This window comes from Phoxinus phoxinus (assembly GCF_949152265.1).
Source record: "Phoxinus phoxinus genome assembly, chromosome: 25".
Classification (NCBI taxonomy): Eukaryota; Metazoa; Chordata; class Actinopteri; order Cypriniformes; family Leuciscidae; genus Phoxinus; species Phoxinus phoxinus.
In genome coordinates, this window is record NC_136900.1 from 22,009,226 (window position 1) to 22,032,798 (window position 23,573).

The following is a 23,573-nucleotide window of genomic DNA, read 5'->3' on the forward strand; positions in this document are numbered from 1 at the left end:
AGCTTCTCGTTACACTGCCACCTACAGGTTTGGTATGCTCTAGACGGCATATACACGGGTTTGTGTAATGAACACTTTTCTGAAAACTGACAGGTGTGCACAATGTTATTTTTGAAAACGGAGAGGGGTGAAATGTCCGTTTATGAAAAAAGCCGTCCACGTGTAAACGTAGCCTTACAACTTTGTTTTACCCCTAAATGAAGAACGAAAAAGAACTTCACAAAGTATTGAACACAGGGTTAATAAATGCCTTCTGAAGCAAAGCGATGAGTTTGTGTAAGAAAAATATTCATATTTAACATGTTACAAAGTAAAATTCTAGCTTCCGGCCGAACGGCCATGCAGTCCATAGACATACATAATAAAGGCTAGATGTCTTACGGCGGAGTCATAACGTCATCACCCGGCGGCCATCTTGTCACAGGCAAGCTTTCTGGCGGGCTCTGGGCTACCTGATGTAAGGTGAGTGATCTGCACGAACACAAATGCTCTTATCTTGCTGAAATCTTGACGGATTTACAAACGGTACGTTATTAACGTGGCTATAATTCTGGATGCTTGAACATGTTGAAATATATAATATTAGAATGCAGTCATAACTACATCTCTGACGTTTATAACAAACCAACCCGTTTGAAAATCGTTTTTTCCTTGGTCGAACATTATTAAAGTTAGAGCTTAATACACACTCTTGAATCTGCTTTTTAATGGGAAGTTTTGTGGGGGGTTGGGGTGGCGGCGGGGTTTATCATATGCTTTTTTGTTGTTCAATGTAAGAAAAGAACTCACAAATAAATCCAAGTCAAAAATGCCTTTAAAAAAATATTTTTAATATTTTACATGCTTATGACCATACAAAATGTTAATATATGATACAGTTTGTATACATTACCCCAAATTTCCAAATAATTCCCTTTAATTTCCATAATTCTCATTAAGTTTCCAACTTGAATATAAAAATAAAAATAAAAGTTTATATATGCTGCAGTTTGTATAAATTACCACAAATTTCCAATGATTTCCCTTTAATTCCCATAATTCCCATTAAGTTTCCAACTTGGAATATTTACAAAATTCGTCCCAAGTAAATATTCTGTAAATTTACCAAAAATGTGCATCTCTAGTTCTGACCCCATTTTTTACCATTAGGTGTCCTGATTAACAAATTGGATACAAATGCCATTCCGTGTTGACTTCAATTCCAAGTTTTCTTCCAATTTTAATGACAATTTAACAAAGCACTGTGCCTACAACTGCAATGTATACATTTGTGCAGTTGCAACTATTGATTTTATTTTAAAGAATATGTCATTTAAGCTGCTGGTGTTGGCTGCTAACTATTTGAATCACATTTCAAAGCATTTGTGGAAACATGCTAATTTATTTGTCAACTTTTACCCTATTCACTTCAATTTCTAAATTCCCAATGGATAAAATCAAGTTCTGCCCCCATTTATTTTCCTTTTTCAATGGGATTTTTCACAAATGGGATGTGAATGCGGTTTCATGTTGACTTCAATTCCGGGTTTCCCTTCATTATTTCTATATGATAACTGAGCAAAGCTCTGTGCCTTTGCAGCTTTAGCCTTCGTTTGTTCTCAATAAAATGGAGGAAAATCTTAAATGTTGTCCAGCTTTTATTTTTAGTGCAAAACAGATTAAAGTTCAAACTTACTTGGTCAGTTATACAGTTATTTATCAAATTATTTGTTAAAAATATAAAATGATTTAGCATCAAAATATACTCGGTGCTTATTTGATTTTCTCAGGTGAACTATTTAAATTCTTAAAATCACAGTCATTTTTTTGTGTTCATACATTCAAGTGCTTTGAGTTAATTTGAAGAGATAAAGAAATTATTTTCATTTTTTTACAGTTCTAAGTGCTCTCTTTTCTCTCGGCCTTGTCGTATTAGATCTGGAAGTGTCTTGGTCATGAACATGAAGTGTTTTCCCTTCAGGTCTTTGCCGGATTTCTGTTCCAGTCCAATGCCGAGATACTCGGCCTCATCCTCATATTCAGGCCAGTGTGTCAGACCCGGACCATTCGGAGACCTGCCGATCCAAAAATAGACATATTAGAGTGTTAGAAACAATATACGTTGTTCTTCTACACACAGAGAGAGAAATTCAGGATGGATATTTTACCCAGTGTGTGCAAAGTTCCCCCAGTAGGCCATCACAGTCCTGCAAAGCTCTTCCTCTTCCTTTGTGAAATGAGCTAAAGGGATTGAACCGTTCAATTATGTTTTACTACTTATTTAAAACCCTTTCAGAAAATGTCAGTGTCGGTAAAGAATGCATTTGTTTTTGTAATCACGAGTCTCACCGGTTGCTTTGAGATGAGCTTTAGCAAAGCAGGTTCCCTGAATAAAGAAAAGTTCATCCCCATGGTCGACTCCAACAAAGCTGGGTCTTTTCTTCTGGATCATATTGGGAGGATGCTGGAACTCGTACAGGTAAACCGGCGCTCCTGAGGCTAAAATCACAACAGGGTTCCTTGGTTTTACACACATTTTTACTCAGAGTAGTTCACTGTGATTTTGGGGAGCAAAAGGATCATGTAAACATGCACAATAGACAAGTTATCTCTCTCTCTCTCTCTCTCTCTCTAAATGTATATATAAATATTTTAATATTTAATTATTAATATACTTTAATATTAATTTAACAAAATTGTTTTACTACGATGTAACAATGTTAATTTATTTTAATTTAAATATATTATATTTTCATGCATTCTGTAATGTTTAACATGAGAGCTTAAGTTTTTTAATTATATTGAATTAAAAATGTAAACAAATTAACACATAATTTAATAATTTAAATATTTGCATAATTTAACAATAAACTAAATAAAGCGGGGAAATTATATGAAAAGAAAAGATACCTGAGGTTTTAATGGCACACACATTCACACTAACTGTCAAAAGTTTGGAAGATATGACGATTTTTTTATGTATTTGAAAAAAAGTCTCAAATAAACTGCATTTATTTGATTAAATTAGTTATATTGTGAAATATTATTACAATTTAAAATAACTCTTTTCTATAAATTTTCTATTTTCTTTGCTATTACGCATCTCTTGAAAGAGAACAGAATCTCCTGATCAAAACACAGATGAAGAAGAAGCAGAAACATGTGACAGAAACTTTCCTATGCATATGTGAAAAAAACGCAATATCAAACATTAACCAGCATATAAATCAAAACTGCCTAATGTTACTGAATGACATGTCGACCCATGAAGCTTAAAGCTTATACACAACTGCAATAGTTAAATATGAATAAATCAGTAAATTATTGCTTCTCACCGCTGTGGTATTTTGCCAGTTGGAGGGCGGGGATATTAAAAATCACGTCCCCCATCATCTCTCTAGAAATGTCTCTGATTTGAATGGGGTCGTTCGTGTCGCCCAGGTACTCGTTTGCCACCAGGTCAACGATCCATCGATCCCTGGGCTGAAGAGAATTGAGTTCAAAGCACAGAATTCAAAAAAAAAAAAAGTGAAGAAAGATTTGAACTAATAACTGAAAGCATAATATTATATCATGTAAATGTGCATCTTACGTCAGGATAATTCAGGGTCAAGGCTTTTGTGGCTTGCTCTTTATCCATCCCATCAATCCATCCAGGCCCGAAAAAATACTAAGGCGAAATAACATTCAACTTTAAGTATAAAAAAATAAAACCTAAAATATGAATATATTATAAATGGATCTGAGATCTTTGTATGCGTGTTGATTTCATACAGTTGATACCTTATAAACTTTCAAACAGAAATACAGTAGCATAAAAGGGGAACTTAACCGTTAAAAAAAAGGCATTTATCAACATTTATTCCAATTGATGTAATCTGAACTATCCCCGTCTAAAACTACTTAAGAATTTCAGCCTTTGAAAAACACTTTTGTTCCATTTATGATGTTTAAAATAAAATAAAAAAGTCAAATTGAAGTAAATCACACCAGGAGAAAGATACACATGCATACAAAAAAATAAATCTACTATCCTGTGGATACTAAAGCATGTTCTGTCGCTTTCTTTATTGAAATAATACATTGTGACATTGAATATAATAATAAATGTAATATTTACTCACTGTGGCCAGTACATAGCCAAACTCATCACCAGTAATACCAGTGATGAGAGGAACTTTACTGAACTCTTGTTTCCGGATGATCTCCTCTACAGGCTTGGGAAGGAAGTGAGAATCCACAGCAACACTGAAGTGCATCATCTCGAACTATGAACACAGTTGCAGTTTATAGTTTTGAGTATATATTTCAGTTTATCATAATTGCTTGTCAGTATATTTGGTAGTACACTTAAAACCATATTTCAAAGTCAATAGAATTATGAAATTAGATATAAAGATGTATTTAAAGAGAGCCGTGTCTAAACGAGCACTTTTATCATGGATAGATGCACTTTTATCATGGATAGATGCACTTTTATCATGGATAGATGCACTATTATCATGGATAGATGCTCTTTTATCATGGATAGATGCACTTTTATCATGGATAGATGCACTTTCATCATGGATAGATGCACTTTTATCATGGATAGATGCACTTTTATCATGGATAGATGCACTTTTATCATGGATAGATGCACTTTTATCATGGATAGATGCACTATTATCATGGATAGATGCACTTTTATCATGGATAGATGCACTATTATCATGGATAGATGCACTATTATCATGGATAGATACACTATTATCATGGATAGATGCACTATTATCATGGATAGATGCACTTTTATCATGGATAGATGCACTATTATCATGGATAGATGCACTATTATCATGGATAGATGCACTTTTATCATGGATAGATGCACTTTTATCATGGATAGATGCACTATTATCATGGATAGATGCTCTTTTATGATGGATAGATGCACTTTTATCATGGATAGATGCACTTCCATCATGGATAGATGCACTTTTATCATGGATAGATGCACTTTTATCATGGATAGATGCACTTTTATCATGGATAGATGCACTTTCATCATGGATAGATGCACTTTTATCATGGATAGATGCACTATTATCATGGATAGATGCACTTTTATCATGGATAGATGCACTTTTATCATGGATAGATGCACTATTATCATGGATAGATGCACTATTATCATGGATAGATGCACTTTTATCATGGATAGATGCACTTTTATGGACTTCAAAGCAGAAAATGGCATTCACATTATAAAGTTTGGAAGAGCCAGGGCATTTTTTTATATATAACTCCAATTGTATTCGTCTGAAAGAAGAATGTCACATACCTCTAGGATAGCTTGAGGGCGAGTAAATCATGGGGTAATTTAAATTTTTTGGTGAACTATCCCTTTAATGGCTTATTTTTATGAAAAATCTCACACCTTTTTGGAATATTCCAGAGCTTCCTCCTCAGACCAGCCCATGATGCAGTCCACGATCTCTGATGAACTGCTTCTGTCACAGTTGCATGATTTGGCTGCAGTCTGCAATGATCATCAACATGAGGACTTAAGAAGACTTTTAAATAACAAGATGATGAAAATATAAGAAGGTTATGAAAGGAAATGATACCTGGGCTATCAGAAAAGGATTAGCCATCACTAAACCGTGCCAAAAGGCAGTCCCGCTTTCTGCAATGGCTCGATGAAACAGACCTGAAGCCAACGGTGAAAGAATCTTCAAGACATAATGACACAGTAAGTGACTTATATACAATCATTACAGCTGAATTATGGTTTCTACAGTTATTAGATAAAGATGCACACCAGCGTGGACACACTGACTCCTCCAGCAGACTCTCCAAAGATGGTCACTGATCCAGGATCTCCACCGAAGCTGTGGATGTTCTCCTGAACCCACTGAAGCGCAGCCACCTGGTCCAGAAGACCATAGTTTCCTGGCGCATGTTCATCTCCTGTGCTGCAAAAAGAAAAGGTAATTAAACAGAAAAATGCATTCACATAATAGGGCTTAAATCAAGCCAAAATTAAATAATGATGAAATTTGGTCAATCATTTTGGCCCTTCAGAACTTTTTCGCTAATTAAATTTGTCACTGTTTTGTGGAGAAATATTCAATGATTTTGGCCAAATCTTTTCAGTTTCAGAAATTTCGGAGCATCACTAATACGCACAGTGCACAAAAACATAAATCAATTGTAATGCCAAGTTACGAGCATTAATTGCAATAATTTAATGGCATGAAACATTTAATTCATCCTTAAATTTAACAAATTCACTTTGGTAGCCCTGATGTGATTATTATTTTTTTATTTATTTTAATTACTAATACCTATAACTTGTTTCTTTATAAAAAAAATAGATTTTATTGTAGTTAACCTACACATTTGAAAAAAACAATAACAATATTACGGCTATTGACAATATTAAGAATCTTTGACAATACAAATTGAATCCAGATTTGATTAACTTGTACCTGCTTGTAGTAAAAATCCAAGAAATGTAATTAATTAATACAGAATTATTTTCCGATTGTTTATTTTAATAATTACAAAGCATCTGATGTAATAAATGTAACATGAAGTGACTATGCTTTTATGCTTGAACTGCCATAATAATTAAAAAATTCATGAAAATATTATGAATTGTACCAAAGATCAATTTTCAGATTTCATTATGCACTGCATCATTTATTTTTTTAAGAATCACACTTGAATCAAATTTTTGTCAGAGCAAATATTCACACCTCATAATAATAAATAAAAATTGGTGATCTTTCTACTTTCATTAAGCATTTCATATGATCCAGGGAATCTGCAGCTGTGAAATAATTGATGGCACCAACCTGAAGAATCCCAGCAGTCCCAATCTGTACTGAATCAGCACCACGACCACATCCTGATACGCTGACAGAACGGAGCCGTCGTACACTGAGGCTGAACCGAGAGAAAGTCCTCCACCGTGAATCCAAACCATGACCTAGGAGACACGTGGAAACATTCTCGATCTAATTTCTATGAGGACGTTCAATCCTAAAAAGCTGTTGTTGAGCTTACTGGCAACTTGGCGTCTTCTTCACCAGGTTTGACTGGAGTGTAGATGTTGAGATACAAGCAGTCCTCTGAGACCTCAGGAATCTCCACATCCATAGAGAGAAACTCCAGCTCAACGACGCTCGCTTGCCTGTCCTGAATGCACCTAAAGAAACAGCGGTACATGAGATTCTGGAAATGTCTAAACACATTTGAATTGAAATACGGTTGTGTGGCATCTCACATTGGTGGCTGTTTGGTTGCATCTCTCACTCCTTGCCATTTCTCTGCAGGCTGGGGCCGAGCCAGTCTCAGGGACCCCACTGGGGGCCTGGCAAACGGTACACTTAGATAGCTATTGATGACAGTTTCCTTGCCCTTCACAGTCAGGAAGGAACCTCTTAAAGATCCGAATTGTGTTTGCACTACAGGTCCTGTCAAGAAAACCAATAATAATATAATATAAAGATTTTATATAGTTTGCATAAGGCAAAAAATATCCAATTTGACTTGCATTAAGCAAATAAATTATGGTTTTATGACAACAAAAATAAATTAATTCTGAAATTGATAACTTGCCTTCATTCCACTCTTTTATAATCTGTGGGAGTTTTTGTGTCATGAAAGTAAAGTGTTGTCCCTTAATGTTTTTGCCAGGTTTCTGTTCCAGTCCAATGCCGAGATACTCCGCCTCAGCTCCATATTCAGGCCACTTTGTGAGACCCGGACCATTCGGAGACCTGACGTCAATGACAGACACAAAAAACAGACATTCTAATGCAAAACTGTTATATAACTAATGTTAATTATTTTAGTTTCTCTGACTTAGACCATAGAAAATATTCATTGCAAAATAATCCTTGCAAAAAAAAATTTGTAGTAAAACATTGACTTGAGAAATTGATAAAAGTGTAAAGTAAAACAAAAAGGGAGGGGTGTGTTTGTTTAGTATGACTTCAAATATTGAGAAATATACTTCACATATTGAGAAAAATAGCATACTATACCTTTAACCTAGAAGGGACTGTTTTATCACTGATGGAATCACTCACCCAGTGCGGGCAAAGTTTCCCCAATAAGCCATGGCAGTTTTACAAAGTTCATTTTCTTCTTCTGTGTATTTTTCTGAATTATGAAGAAGAAATAATATTTAAGAGACTTAAAAAGTAGCCAATATCTCATTACTTTTACTGTATAGTTCTGGTAAAATTTTTGCAACAAAAAAAACAATGAGTCTGAAGTTAGAACTTGAATACTAACATATTATTTTATATAAATTAGGCTTTACCGTTCAGAATTATATGTCCATTTCCAAAGCAGTAACCAAAAACAAAAAAAACTTCATCTCCATGGTCACTTCCAACAAAACTGGGTCTTTTATTTTGAAGTATACTGGGAGGGTGTTGGAATTCATACACGTACACTGGTGCACCAGCATCTATTAAGGGAAAATGACTGAAAATAAACTGGTATAATTGGTGCACAGTGATGCATAAATAGAGTAAACTCTCACCTCTGTGGTAATTCGCTACTTTGCGAGCTGGGATGTTGAAAAAAAAGTCACCCATCATCTCTCGAAAACCATCTCGGATTTTGATCCTGTCAGTGGATGTCCCCAGATACTCATTTAAAACTAACTCAGCAATGGCCTGATTCTGAAGCTAAAGGAAGGAAGTTTAAATTAATAGAGTATTGTTTAATTTCCGTTTAACATTTTAAGCAACACAGTATAATTTATCCTCCATGATTTATATGTATTTTTGTAGCCAGTATTTCAGTCATGTCCTGAAACTTGGTATTTCCATTGTGTAACTTTGGAAACTTCAAAGTTTTGATCTTTAGAATATGAATATACAGTGGGATTTACGTTTGCATAACTGCAATATAATTTTTTACAAAACAAAAAAACAATACTATGTTCTATGTTAAAGAAACAATAGCATTACCTAAAATTAACACACAACTAAAACAGGAGTGGACCTAGAATAAAACCCTGGGGGATGCCACAAATAAATGCAGAAACTATTGATAAGGGCAAATGAAACAAAATAAAATTAACAAAAACCTTTTTTTTTTCTGTGTAGTAAACAAATAAGTTGATAGATTAATAGAGTGAATGGACTGTTCTACCATGCACTTTGTATATACACTTATTACTGCTACTTTTCAAACTTCAAACTTTTTAATCTTGAAAAACAATATGCAGCTATCAACAAAAAAATTATGTCTTACATCAGAATAAAAAATAGGCAAAAATGTCAGGATCTGCTCTCGGTCCATTCCATCGATCCACCCTGGGGGTCCAAGAATCTACAGAAAAATAGTTTTTGAATATTAAGTTCTCTTACACGCATTCAGAGATTTCATATTTTGGAAATAATCTATGACTTTAAATCAATGTTTTGCAGTAAAATTATGTAAAAAGAAACATTGCCATTACATTAGGTAATATATAGCCACCATCATCATCAGTAACTCCAGTGATCAGAGGTACTTTATTAAACTGGTGGGATTGAAGAAGCTCGTCTACAGATTTCGGAAGGAACTGGCCATCCACTGTCACTCCAAAACGAAGCATTAGTTGTTCCTGTATTATAAGCCCAACATATGCAAACACACATTTAGCACAGAAATGATCTGTATTATTATTATTATTATTATTAATACTGATATTAATCAATTAATAGCATGACCGTACAAGGTTTTTTTTACAGAAAGTAAAAGATGAAAACGATTTATCAAGTTCTATTAAATATAAACATTTAATGTGTGAGGATGGATAGATGAATGTATGGTTGCAATGCAAACCCTAGCAAGCTTTAATATGTCCTCTTCTGACAGCTGCATAACACAGTCAACGATCTTCTTTGTGCTGGAAATATCACAGCCAGATGCATTTCCCACATACTAAACAAAGATGTTGATACATTTTGATTAAATATCTGTAAGTCACAGTGAAAGAAAATGAAAATCGTAACTTTGAATTTGTAATGAACTTGTGAAATGTACTTGGGCTGTTGGCAGAGGGTTGGGATTCATGATAGCATCCATTGCTGCCGTACCGCTCTCTGCGATAGCATAGCGAAACAGATTTGCAGATAATGGAGAAAGAACCTATAGAAGATGTAGAGAAACTTTTTTTAAACACACAGGTATAGAAGCCGCTTGTAAAGTCATATTTTAGAGGATCTATACAAGTCCCTAATCATTGCATAACCCCAAAAACTAAATTCTTACATGTAAAGACACACTGACTCCTCCAGCAGACTCTCCAAAGATGGTCACTAATCCAGGGTCGCCCCCAAAGCTTTGGATGTTCTCCTGGACCCAATGAAGCGCAGCCACCTGGTCCAGAAGACCATAGTTTCCTGGCGCATGTTCATCTCCTGTGCTATATGGTCATTTATCGAATACAAGGTCGTAGAGATAATGTTCAAAACATGGAAAATAGTCTACAAGTATTCTATACAACTAACTGTCACATTTACTGTTGTTTGTGAATTTTCACAGCAAAATCTAATAATTTCAATAGGAATTCACGCATCTGGAATTTCATGCAAGGGCGAAAGTCAAGTCAAGTCAAGTCAAGAATATTTGTATAGCGCTTTTCACAATACAGATTGTATCAAAGCAGCTTCACAGTATTAAAATAAAATAATAATAAAACGTCCATGTTTGGTAATGCTAATCAATAGTAATATTGATTGATTAATTAAATTGAATATCCCCAACTGAGCAAGCCAAAGGCAACAGTGGCAAGGAAACGAAAAACTCCATCAGGTGACCCAATGGTGACCTAAAACTCCATCAGGTGACCCAATGGTGACCTAAAACTCCATCAGGTGACCTAATGGAGAAAAAAAACCTTGGGAGAACCCAGGCTCAGTCGGGGGCCAGTTCTCCTCTGGCGGTTTCCCTAATTCTTCCAATGCAAATATTGTTTTTGTATGAGTTTCTTACACAGCTCTCTCCCCTCTTAGACAGACGGGAATCCGCATACTCAACTACCTCAATTGGAACGGGAGCTATGCGGCCACAGATCCCAGCAACAGACAGCAGTGAAATTAGCCTCTTAAGACAAATGAGTTGGTCGTTTTTAAAATTAATTGTCTACCCTAGAATGCTATTAAACACAAATCATAATTTGAGATGTGATAGAAACAACATTACTGCAGTAATCCATGCATATACACTGTTGGACAATCTTAGTGAACATGAGAGTATATAATGTGTGACTTTATTTTCTAAAAGTCCACAGGGCCAAAAGTGCTCACAGTTGAAGAAACAATGGAACAATTGAAAGAATATTTTTAGCAAATAACTTAGAATGCTGAGAAGCTGTAGATGTTTTTACCTTAAAAATCCAAGTAGGCCAAGTCTGTACTGGATCAAGACTACAACTACATCTTGATAAGCAGCCAAAACATGTCCATCAAATAAGGAAGCAGAGGCTGCAGAAAAACCTCCGCCATGAATCCAAACCATGACCTATTGCATATCATGTATTAAAAAAGAAAAAAAACATTAACCAACATACATTTTTATGCAAAGCTCAATTAAATTCAGACCAAACACTTACAGGTAACTTGGTGTTGTCTCCAGGTTTAGAAGGAGTGTAAATGTTGAGGTAAAGACAGTCCTCGGACACTTCGGGCATCTCAAAACTCATAGACAAATTATCCATCAAGTCTAAAAGCATCTCCTTTGGCTGTAAACACCTGGGATAAAGAAAAAAGCAAAGTTTCATTGTTTCCAAATGAAAATGCCTGACAATTTAATTTGAGTAGTTTTGCTTTGATCTCACATTGGTGGCTGTTTGGTTGCATCTCTCACTCCTTGCCATGGTTCTGCAGGTAGTGGTGGAGCCAGTCTCAGGGGGCCCACAGGTGGCTTTGCAAACGGTACACCTAGATAGCTATTGACAACAGTTTCCTTTCCCTTCGCAGTCATGAAGGAACCTCTTAGAGTTCCTAATTTGGTATGTGCTACAGGTCCTGTCAAAAAGAAATGTGCAACCATTCTTAATAATAGTATACAGTGAACCTTAGCCAATTTTTAAACAATGCTGACTCTGATAACTTGCCTTCCTTTCGCTTATTTATTAATCGTGGAAGGGTTTGTGTCATGAAATTAAAGTGTTTTCCCTTCAGGTCCTTTCCAGGTTTCTGTTCCAGTCCAATGCTGAGATACTCAGCCTCAGCTCCAAATTCAGGCCACGATGTGAGGCCCGGACCATTCGGAGACCTGAAAAAGCATTTTAAAATATAGTTCAATGGACGGAAGGGATCTTCACTATGATATCACTTCCTGTTTTAGGTGTATGTTTCTGCATGTTGGTTGCACCACAAGATTTGATTTGGCAGACATTTGATTTGTTTCAAATATTTATAACATTTGAACAAACTTCTTCAAAGATTATACCGAACTACTTGGTAATGGTTTCAAGAATTTCATCCTTTAAACAATCCTCATCCTTCATCCTTCATTACATTTTCAGACAGGAATGTTGTTCCAGTATCAACAAAATATGTTGACCCAGAAACACATCTAACTCTGGAAAATCAGGTTTTTGGATTTGAAATCAGGATTTGTCTCACCCACCCAGTGCGAGCAAAGTTGCCCCAGTAATCCATGACAGTTTTACAAAGTTCATTTTCTTCTTTTGAGAGTTCACCTAAATTAAAACAGGAAGAAAGACGTCAAATAGGAAAAACTAAGAGAGACACTGTATTGATTGTCACTACCTATAAAATCCTTACTTTGACAACTGTTGTGGTTAATGATATCAATGAGACTAAAGTTTGAGATCTTAAGGTATGGTCACATTTAACGTTTCACAGGCGAAATCCAGTCATTTCAATAGTAATACACATGACTGGATATTTTGTGTGAGACCGAAAGATTTTCCCAAGCAGATTTCACAGCTTTTAAGAAAATTCACTGTGTTGACCAACAGAAAGCTACTTGGTCCTAATATTATTAGGGTTGTACCTTCCAGCTTTATAAGTCCATCTGCAAAGCAAAAACCAAAAACAAATGCAATTTCATCTGCATGGTCACTTCCAACAAAACTGGGTCTTTTCTTTTGAAGTATACTGGGAGCATGCTGGAATTCATACACGTATACTGGTGCACCAGCATCTAGAAATAGATGAAATTGATCATTATTGTTGTGTATCACTCAAACAGCATTCTACAAATTGAACACAGTCATACTTCTACAGCACATTGAACAAACTCTAACCTCTGTGGAAATTTGCTACTTTGCGAGCTGGGATGTTGAACAAAGAATCTCCTAACATCTCTCGAAAACCATCTCGGATTTTGATCCTGTCAGTGGATGTGCCCAGATACTCATTTAAAACAAGCTCAAGAATTGACTGATCTTGAAGCTAAAGGGGGTAAAAATAGACCAGCAATATTATAGAAAAAAATGTAATAATAAAAAAGTATTTTTAAATTACAAACCATATAGGCTAGTCTTGCAGCTTATTATCAAGAGTTCCTCTAAAACCCTCCACCAGCTCGACCTGCCTAGATCTATTGACAGTAGCAAGTCCATACTTGCTCTGCAGCAGCAACAATACTCAAAAGCAGCAGTGTAACAGATCTAGTCCACCAAAAGTTGTTATTAAATTATTATGAAAGTTGTCCTGATTTAATATATTTCAATCATAACAACTTTTGAAATAGTTTGGCTTTGGTGGACTATATATGTACAATTGAAGATAAAACTTACAGCTTGATTAAACATGGTCAAAAACGGCACGATCTGCTCTATGTCCATCCCATCTGTCCATCCTGCAGGTGAAAAGAACTATGGAAAAATATAAATATACTGTAAAATACTGACTGAAGTTCCAATTTTTTAACTTTAAAAGCGAAGAAGTCTGTCATTACACTTGGCAGCATATATCCACACTCATCATTAGTGATTCCGGTGATAAGAGGCACTTTATTAAACTGGTGCGATTGAAGAAGATCTGCTGCAGGATTTGGAAGGAACTGGCCATCCACTGTCACTCCAAAAAGAAGCTCTGGATGCTCCTGTTTCAAAAGACACCGTTTAGTGCATAGATGGACTGTTTGCATAAATGTATGAGTGTTCACAGAGATTCAATAAGAAAGTATACTATTTGGACAGACAGACAGACAGACCTTAGCAATTGTCAAGATGTCTTCTTCTGTCAGCTGCATCACACAGTCAACAATCGTCTTTGTGCTGGAAATATCACAGCCAGATACACTTCCTACAGCCTAGAGAGAAACAAGTGATATTTACATTACATTTATTTCATATTTACTACAGAAATTTCTAAATGAGTTTGTTTAGGATTTGAACAGATGTAACTGACCTGAGCTGATGGAAGAGGGTTTGGTCTCAGGAGAGCATCCATTGCTGCTGTACCGCTCTCTGCGATAGCATGATGGAAGAGGTTTGCAGATAATGGTGATAGAACCTGTGAATTTTAGAAATGTTTCAGTCAAAAAAAATTTTGACTGAAAAATACTTGAAAGTCTTATTGGAATATCAGCCTTATGGGTTTTGCGAATATGTAACCAATGAAAAGTGTTAGAAAGAGCTTGCGACTAAACCTTATAACTGCATTGGCTTCTCAATGTGTCAGTCAAACCTCATAACTCCCCACCCTGCCTCTATCATGAATGAAGTGCCAGGTTGGTGACCACTGCACTACACCATGCTGACCAATGCCTGCCTATGCACTGAGAAGATCACCAAGCACAACCTTGTCAGGCTTAAGCACTGAAGTACTTGATCGGCCTTGACCCAGAGATACCTAAATGCATCAGCAACCAAATAATGCTACACAGCCATGCTACCTAGAAGCTCAGTGTTATAGACTCCAGGAAAATACCCAAAACCTGTTTCTGAAATGTGAACCAGTCTGAGACACAGCTGCAGGACAGCCCAGAGCCCCTAAGAGCAGAGCTAACAGGGGAGACTATAGACATAACCTCAGCTAAATCCATAGCACTACATCTAGCAGCTGAACCAGGTGATAGATGAAATACAGTGTTGCTCACAGCAAGTCGACATATAACCCTACCAGGACTGAACAAGCCTAGGGGGGCATTTTGCTTTTTTACAAGGAGGGGCTTCATAGAGACAGGAACTAAACAGAGCGTTACTGACAGACTGGGAAAATAGGTGCTGCAACTGTGAGAAATATGTAAGAAAATACGAAAACCTATTCTATTAGACCCCCAAAACAAAATCAAGACTTTGTAAAAGGGTATAATATGGCCTCGCTCTTTAATAAATACTAGAATACACTGCATGACATTTTAGTCAAAAAATGTAAACTGAAAATTATCTTTTCAAAGAAGCCAATTTACAGAATATATATATATATTTTAATTCTAAATTCTTACATGTAAAGACACACTGACTCCTCCAGCAGACTCTCCAAAGATGGTCACTAATCCAGGGTCGCCCCCAAAGCTTTGGATGTTCTCCTGGACCCAATGAAGCGCAGCCACCTGGTCCAGAAGACCATAGTTTCCTGGCGCATGTTCATCTCCTGTGCTAAAGGGCAGAATATCGTCATACAACTCCATCAGACCTTAGACCTCAATAGCACGGAACCAATTAAACTAATCAATCAGAGATTCTAAAGCATCACACTCATGAACTAGTAGGACTTTATAGCCATTCAAACAGATTACGTGTAAGTCTGAAGTCCAAAAACACTTGGCCTGCTGAATGCAAACCAAACCTAAACCTTAATAATGTTTGATGTGTCATCTTTTAATGTTATTCCAACACCTGGACAGGTAAAACGAGAAAAAGAGCTTCAATATATTGGCAATGATATTATTTAGAAGAACTAGACAGTAAATTTAATGAATCAATGAATAATACCATGTTTGGCATTACCAAACATGGACGTTTTATTATTATTTTAATTTAATACTGTGAAGCTGCTTTGATACAATCTGTATTGTGAAAAGCGCTATACAAATATTCTTGACTTGACTTGACTTAAAGTTTGTTGATAAACTGATAAACTTTGATGTATGCTTGAGAAAGCTTAGTCTGAATGTTTAAAATGGTTTAGAATGGTAAAGACTGAAATAGTTTTAAAAAAGTTTGAAGGAATATTTTTAAAGATTAAAGTATTTTATCAGCAACAAAATCTGACATGAACTGTCCCATAAATGTATTTTCTTGTGCTCAAATAGCACTAAAAAAGCTTATTTTTTCTTTGTTGCTGCATGTGTTGCTTAGCAACCTCTTTTGAACTACATTGCTTGATGGAGGAATACATGTGTTAATAACGTAAAATTTTTGTTGCTGGTGTTTATTTTATGAATAAAATAAATATTAAAATTAATATTTTTATGGAGTAACCGTTTTATAAAAGCAATAAGCCCCTTGAAGCCGTGTTTTACAGTGGATTTAGAACAGCTAAGACAACTCCGCTCCGCGTCGTGCCTAACAACACGGCTTCGCTAGGGCTTATTGCTTTAATTTATCAGTCTTTTATTTAGAGGGTGGGACTTATTCCAACATACTGCGCATTCCACTTTCTCCCATTCCTAGTAATATGAGTCTACAGTCTTTCTATATATAAAGTCTTTGCATTCATGGAAGTTACATTCATGTGTTAGCATGTTCATTTTCTATCATGTAGTTAAAGGTTGTTAGCACATTTCTAGCATGTTTTAGAATTAGTTGAAACTATTTGGGATTTTTATGTTGGTAACAATTAGTTTTTACCTGAAAAATCCAAGTAGTCCAAGCCTGTATTGAATCAGGACCACAACTACATCTTGATAGGCAGCCAAAACATGTCCGTCAAACATGGACGCAGAGGCCATCGAAAAACCTCCACCATGGATCCAAACCATAACCTTTTGCAACATTAAAATACTATTAAAATGCATATAATGCATATAATATTAAAATACATAAACATCAACCAAATCATTCCCACTTACAGGCAACTTGTCATTAGCTCCAGGTTTAGAAGGTGTGTAGACGTTGAGGTAAAGACAGTCCTCTGCTGAATCAGGAACCTCTATATTCATAGATATATTGCCCACCAAGTCTTCAAGTATCTGCTTATCCTGCAGACACCTGGGACAGACACAGAGTAACACAAGTGATCTCCAGTGTAAAATCTAGGACCTGAAGCAAAGGCATTGATCTACAGGTAGATTTGATTTATTCTCACATGAGCGGCTGTTTTGTAGCATCTCTCACTCCGACCCATTTCTCTGCAGGTTGGGGTGGAGCGAGTCTCAATGAACCCACGGGCGGCTTGGCGAACGGTATGCCCAGGTAAGAATGGACGACTGTGTCCTTTCCTTTTGCTTTCATGTGTGATCCTTTCAGGGCCCCAGATTTGGTTTGCAGGACAGGTCCTGTGTAATTAATTTTACAAAAGAGAGAGAGAGAGATTGAGTTTACAAAAAAATTTTCACAGTATGATTTGCAATTCATTTTCTACTGAGCCTGGGAAGTCACCTGTGGGAGAAAAAAATATAAAAATCCGTGGCGGCTTTTAGAAGAACACCAAGTGGTACGTTGTTAGCTAATCTTATTGTATATTGTTTTATTGTGTATTAGTGGAATACATCAAAATGTCTTAACTGCGTCTGCATGCTTAAAGAGACTCAATTGTTGCGGATATGTGGTGAGGTGAACCTACACTGAATGGGGGCACCAAGCAAAATTAATCAATGAGGTCCTTTTAAAAAATATATATATATGTTATATTTTATATATTTATATTAATTATATTAATATATACGATTTTTTTGTTAATATACCTTACATAGAAATATAATTATACAAAATACAAAAAGTAGTCTAACAGAACATAAGTTTATTTTTTACAACATTGGGTCTCATTCATGAAACACGAGCAGAACGAATTTGTGTGTAGATCGTGTGTAAAGTGGTTCTGGCGTAAATTTTCGGATTCATTAAAATGTTCGTATTTTCCAAATGTTAGTTGGTACGAAATAAATCTACACCTGCTCCCAACCACGTGTAAATAGTGCGTTTAACATCCGAACGTTTTGCTCATTAATAAGGCTGCATTTTAATTCACCTAATCGAGTACATAATTACACAGCATTTTGAAAAAATATGATATAGCCTATAGTAATTACATACGGTTTTTCTTTTTACTTTTATTATGAGAGCCAGTGATAGCATCTGTAAACGGAACACTTTAATGAAATAATTAATTGATTTCAATAGGGCTGGGCTATATTTTTTCGAAGTGAACTAATTCGTTTTTTGCAGTCGCTTCATGTCGAACCATTTTCTTTTCATTTCTGGGACTGTTCGATTAACAGATGAAACTCCAGTAACTGCATCTATCTGCCAAGCTTCCTTTTTTTAGGACCTGATACGCCTATGTACGCTTGAAAATAAAATGTGGCGTTTTGAATGAACTTCTGATAATAAAATATTATCTGATAATGAGAAATTCTTCTTTTTCATTCGCTTTTAAGAAGACATGTTGAAATCCTTCGTTTGGTGTCATAATATGATGCCCATATATAGTTGTCAGTCGGATTTAATGGGCGGGGTTTATGGTAATTAAGAATGAGCGTGCACGCGCGTCCCATTTACGCCTGATTGGAATTCATTAACACACACACACGTTTCACTATCACATCTGACGTTTACGAAATATTTGTGAATCAGGAGAAGAGTTTTTTCGGGAAGGTCTCTTTACGCGCAGATCACTCACATATTTACTCGTATATTTACGAATGTTTCATGAATGAGACCCATTGTGTGCTTTTTTTTTTTACAATGTCAATCTTTATCTTTATAACAGAAGATGGGTCATTCTACAGAAACGTCCACTTTTGGTATGGCAAGATGTCTTAAAAAGTATTTATTTTTCTAACATTTAAACTTAGACCACATTATTAGATTACCATTTGACTTTATGAATACACATAAATGACAGCTTAAAGTCGGCATGAAATCAAAATTGACCCTATTTACTTTGTTAGCGGATATTACTAGTCTTGTGGTGAACAATTAATCCGTGCAAGTTAATACACGGAAAAAAATTTGTTTGCCGAAGTTATCTTTAATCAAAGTCTGAAAAGTTACTTCCGGGTCTGGAATGTTTGTTTTTCTGATGGCTTGGGTTGCTTAAACGCTTAAAGGGACACTCCACCCATTTGCATTAAGAGGTCCATTGTTAGAAAACCAGTCATACTATTGAATGGTCGTGCAACATTCTCTCATTTTCCCCTGAGACGAGAGAAATCCACTATTTACCTTTTTCACTTCCTCCTACAATGACGCAAAAATCGTCATTTGACGTCATAGGAGGAAGTGTAAAAAGGGGGGATTTCTGTAAAGACTACAAGCACAAGTTCCCACCATTTCAAACCCGCCCCTAGGGGGTTGTACTTAATGCGCTAACAGACCTATCACAGATCAGTGCCAGTGCGTTTGATTTCACCATAGACAGTATATAAAGTGGACACAGCGACCCCATAGGTTTCAACGGAGAGAAATTAAGTCAATTAGAAGCACTCACTTCCTGATCGCAAGACGAACTGCGCAGGCTCAAACTGAGCTTGACGACGTAGATGTGACGTGAGAAACCTGTAGGTCTTCTAGTAGCTGTGCCGAGAGAAATCTGAATCATTCCCTTCCGAATCTCGCAGAGACGGAGAGCGTGAGTATTAGCTGTCCATGAGCTAGCAACGGGAGCAACTTTATCACTCTCTATGGGCTTCTCCCTTGACTTTATGCCTCCACGTCCTCCCGATTGCTTGCGAGCTTCTCTGCCTGTCCATACGGTAATTTTTCGACTTGTGCGACAGAGTCGCGCGGGTATGACGCAATCGTTAGCCTATTTTTACAAAAACTGCTTCTACGGGGCCATAACGTAAGATACAAGGTAATGGAGCCTTTTATACATTTTCGTGTTTCTTTAGAAATAAATAATGGACAAACGGTGTCTTTAAACGCCTCAGATGTAAAGTTATTCGCTGTCAAAGTGACGCCAAAATGAATGGGAGTCAATGGAATGCTAACAGCGGGTGGGGGTCCGCTAGCCAATGGCGGCGCCCGGGGATGCTTCAGTGTCTTCCGAAACACTGCCCCCCTGTATTTCACCGGGAGAAACTTTTCGAAAATATGGAGGAAAATACTGAATTTTCAGACGGATGCATTGGGGAGGATTTTTATTTTGACGAAGTTATGTTAGAAACGGATGTTCGTGGATACCCTTATGAGCCACAGTATAGCGGCGAGCAGCTGAGGTCTATGGAGGAACAGGAGGCGCCGGCGGCTTCTGCAGAGTGCAGCCGAGGCAGAAGAGCTGCCTGTCGCGGACGAGAAGCCCGGACTGGCTCGAGCTGGGGCGGACTGGTGGTGCCGTTGCGCATACAGACACAGGGATAGAGTCCGTCTACTGCAAAGAATTTCAACGATGCACGAAATCTCTGAATCAGACGAGGACACGGACGTTTGTGTTGTGAACCATCATAGTTCCGCACCGCATCTGAACATCCCGGTACCATGCAATAATTCACCATTTCGAAATAAATACAAACGAGGAGTAATTCACTAATGAGTTCGCCAACCAGCTTTAATGTTTGTGTGAAATTAATGTCAAGCTCTGGTGGTTAGCTAGCTTTGTAGACGGAAGAGTGATTTCTCTGATAGGCGGATACCTCATTTGCGCCGTTCTAGATTAGTGGGAGTGGCTTGCGGAGCTTTGCAATGTGGTGCATTGTGGGAGTTGTTGTCTTTCATACAAACGCGCCCTAAAGTTACTTTCTGTCTTTTCTCGGTCAAGAAGGCACCAAATTCGAAAATTATTTATTATTACATTTCGACTACATATATGACCCACTTTCAATACACATTCATGTCTCCACACGTGGAATGACCCTTTAACCACTCCCCTCAGACCGTTACTCTGCTATGGGCGAGAGATGGAGAGGAGGAGGCTGGAGCGCTGAAGTAAAACCCTGCCCTCTGTTCAATATTCCGTTTCACTCGGAAATGCGTCACAACATTTGAGAAAAGTTGTTTGCAACTTCCGGTTCACGCGGACTTTAAAGGGCACCTATTATGGAATTTTGAAATGTACATTTCATGTAGTGTGTAACATAGATCTAAGTGAACAAAAACATCCTGCAAAGTTTGAAATATGAAAGTGCACCGTATATAAAGTTATTGTCTTTCAAAAGTAAGAGTCGACTCGGAGTCATTTTTATGAATCGTTAGAAGACCGAAGCTTTTTCTCTGACTAGATGACGTCAACTTGTCAAGTTATTTGAATACGATACGCCCACTTATTGCGCTCCAAGGCCAGCAGGGAAACATCATGGCGACTGTGTTCTGAAGTGCGGCTCAAAAGCAAACTTTTTTCATCTGCCCAAGGAGGAGCATTTGAAGACTAAGTGGCTACAATTCACTATACCACAGAAGTATAGTCCGAGCCTTGTGCTTTGCTCGCGCCATTTTGAAGACGATTGCTTTTTAATAACGTTTTAGTAACGTAACTGCATTTTTTTTTGTGTGTAAAAACGTTATGTTTATGCATCGGGCTAATGCAAACAAAGACTGATTGTGCTTTTACAATATGAACTCTGGGCTATGCTCGCTAACATAACATTAAATTATTTATCTTATTTTTCGTTTTTTACTACAAACTATAAAGCAGTGGACTATAATCATTATTATAATACAATTTAATTGATAAAAGCATCATTGCACTCCGTGTTAAAAATAAGTATTATCTCTGTAAACACTGCTGGGTCATCTGACCAATCAACGCAGATTAGCGTCGCGCAAAGGAGGGGTTTGAAAAACGAGTCGTTGAACGAATCATTTGGGAGTCGGTGAGCAAATCAGGTAAAAATAAATGCATATTATACGAAAACAAAAGTGTTTTTTGTCATTGCATGCACGTAAAACTGTTGTTGGGGACTCCCACAACAACATTAGGAACATTTTAAATGTCATAATAGGTGCCCTTTAATGTTTTTTTGCATTTATTTAAAGACTGCATGTAGGCCTACCATTTTTTTTGTCACTGGTGTTACCTTACTTCTTTGGCAATATTAAAAGATTTTATGTTTTTTTTATTTTAATCAGGTTTGTTAAAAGTGTGCTTGAATGATGTTAGTTCATGTGTGTTAGTAATGATGCAATCCTTTAAAACTTAACTTTTGAGTGTAGCAGAATTAAATGGATGTAAAATTATTATTATGTCACATATGACATTTTATTTAATGTGACATAAAAAAAGACAGTAACACCAGTGACACAATGAATCACCAATAACATAGGCCTACATGAGACCAAATTATTGTTATTCTTCAACTATAATTAGGTAGATGAGACTAAATTGTTACATTTGGCATACAATCTGAATTAATAGCTTTGAATAAAGTTGATCTATAAATTGGAGTCACTGTGGTGTTACCCATAAGAAAGGTCACACCAGTGAGTGACAGTTAAAAAAACGTATAGGCTACTAGCCTCATATATAATTTGTATTTATTTTCATTTAATGTATGTGCTATACTTGCTAAACTATTTTATACATCTGTATACTAATGTTGTCATTGTTCATTTATATTTATTTAAATTATATACTGTAGCCTACTCCATCTGAAACTATGGATCATACATGCATGCAAGCCCTGATCGACACACCCACTTCTGTGAATGCACTTTCGACCCCTAAACGCAGTTTACTAAAGCAACAGCAATGCATGCATTGCTTTTTAGCGGCGTCGTCGATGTGTGCATGCATGTCCGATTACTTTTTAACGTAAAAAAAAAAAAACGCGTAAAAACACGATTGCTTCGAAGCTTGTGTAAATGTCGTTCTTATCTTGAAAAGAAAAGAGTAAACGCACTCATTATGACACATTAATCTGACTTACCATCCTCTGCTTTCACAGTGTTTTGAAGAGTCAGTGTGATCAGCATGCAGAGTGAAAACACGACTGACTCCCTCATCGCCATGCCGTGATCAGTCAGTCCTGCTGCAGAATGAGCGTTCACAAGCTCTGCACGGTTATTACACAACTGCTCTGCACATACTTTGAACTTTGCTAAGGGAACTGTGGTTGCCAGATTCTTTCTAATAAAAATAAAAAAAACTATTTTAAATTGAGTTGGGCGTGGACTTTTTATCTAAAGGAATTTTTTTAAGGATTAAAGGGGATGTAATGGAATAAAGAATAAAGACCGGTAAAAGCAGTTCTAGGTGTATAATTATAGCCTAGTTGTGAAGTAATCCATTTAAACTTTTTGCAAATAATATTTTATTTAAAAAAAATGCACACATTCACTTTTGTTTGTATAATGTCAAAAATGTAAAGACTGCGCCAAGTTGTTTAAATAGCAAATGCATTTGTTTTGCGCCCATTTGTGCATTTTGAGGCAACTGAAATAGACTGCGCTATTGACCCACTAAAACCTGGTCTAGGGTCCTATTTAACGATCCGAATCCACTTTTGCTAGTTTAACGATGAGGAAAATGGTCGGCGCGCCCGGCGCATGGTCTAAAAGGGTTGTCCCTATTCTCTTA

At 36.6% G+C, this 23,573-nt stretch overlaps 2 protein-coding genes across 2 annotated transcripts in view; both read right to left on the minus strand.

The window, feature by feature from the left end:
- Nucleotides 1–23,573, minus strand: part of gse1a (Gse1 coiled-coil protein a) — a 188,507-nt gene that overhangs the window by 134,849 nt on the left and 30,085 nt on the right. The window lies entirely within an intron of this gene.
- LOC306994140 (uncharacterized protein) lies at nucleotides 810–23,108 on the minus strand. Its single transcript, XM_079604491.1, has 37 exons — nucleotides 22,924–23,108; nucleotides 17,208–17,397; nucleotides 16,972–17,110; nucleotides 16,751–16,884; nucleotides 15,403–15,556; nucleotides 14,364–14,468; nucleotides 14,167–14,265; nucleotides 13,909–14,055; nucleotides 13,748–13,825; nucleotides 13,253–13,400; nucleotides 13,000–13,149; nucleotides 12,610–12,682; nucleotides 12,092–12,252; nucleotides 11,813–12,002; nucleotides 11,588–11,726; nucleotides 11,363–11,496; nucleotides 10,246–10,399; nucleotides 10,018–10,122; nucleotides 9,817–9,915; nucleotides 9,449–9,595; nucleotides 9,241–9,318; nucleotides 8,522–8,669; nucleotides 8,297–8,446; nucleotides 8,061–8,133; nucleotides 7,588–7,748; nucleotides 7,253–7,442; nucleotides 7,033–7,174; nucleotides 6,822–6,955; nucleotides 5,783–5,936; nucleotides 5,589–5,693; nucleotides 5,399–5,500; nucleotides 4,104–4,247; nucleotides 3,572–3,649; nucleotides 3,315–3,462; nucleotides 2,329–2,478; nucleotides 2,148–2,220; nucleotides 810–2,054 (listed from the first exon to the last, which is right to left on the minus strand). Exons 1-37 carry the CDS (start codon nucleotides 23,003–23,005, stop codon nucleotides 1,871–1,873), a joined length of 4,842 nt encoding a protein of 1,613 aa, XP_079460617.1. The 5' UTR covers nucleotides 23,006–23,108; the 3' UTR covers nucleotides 810–1,870.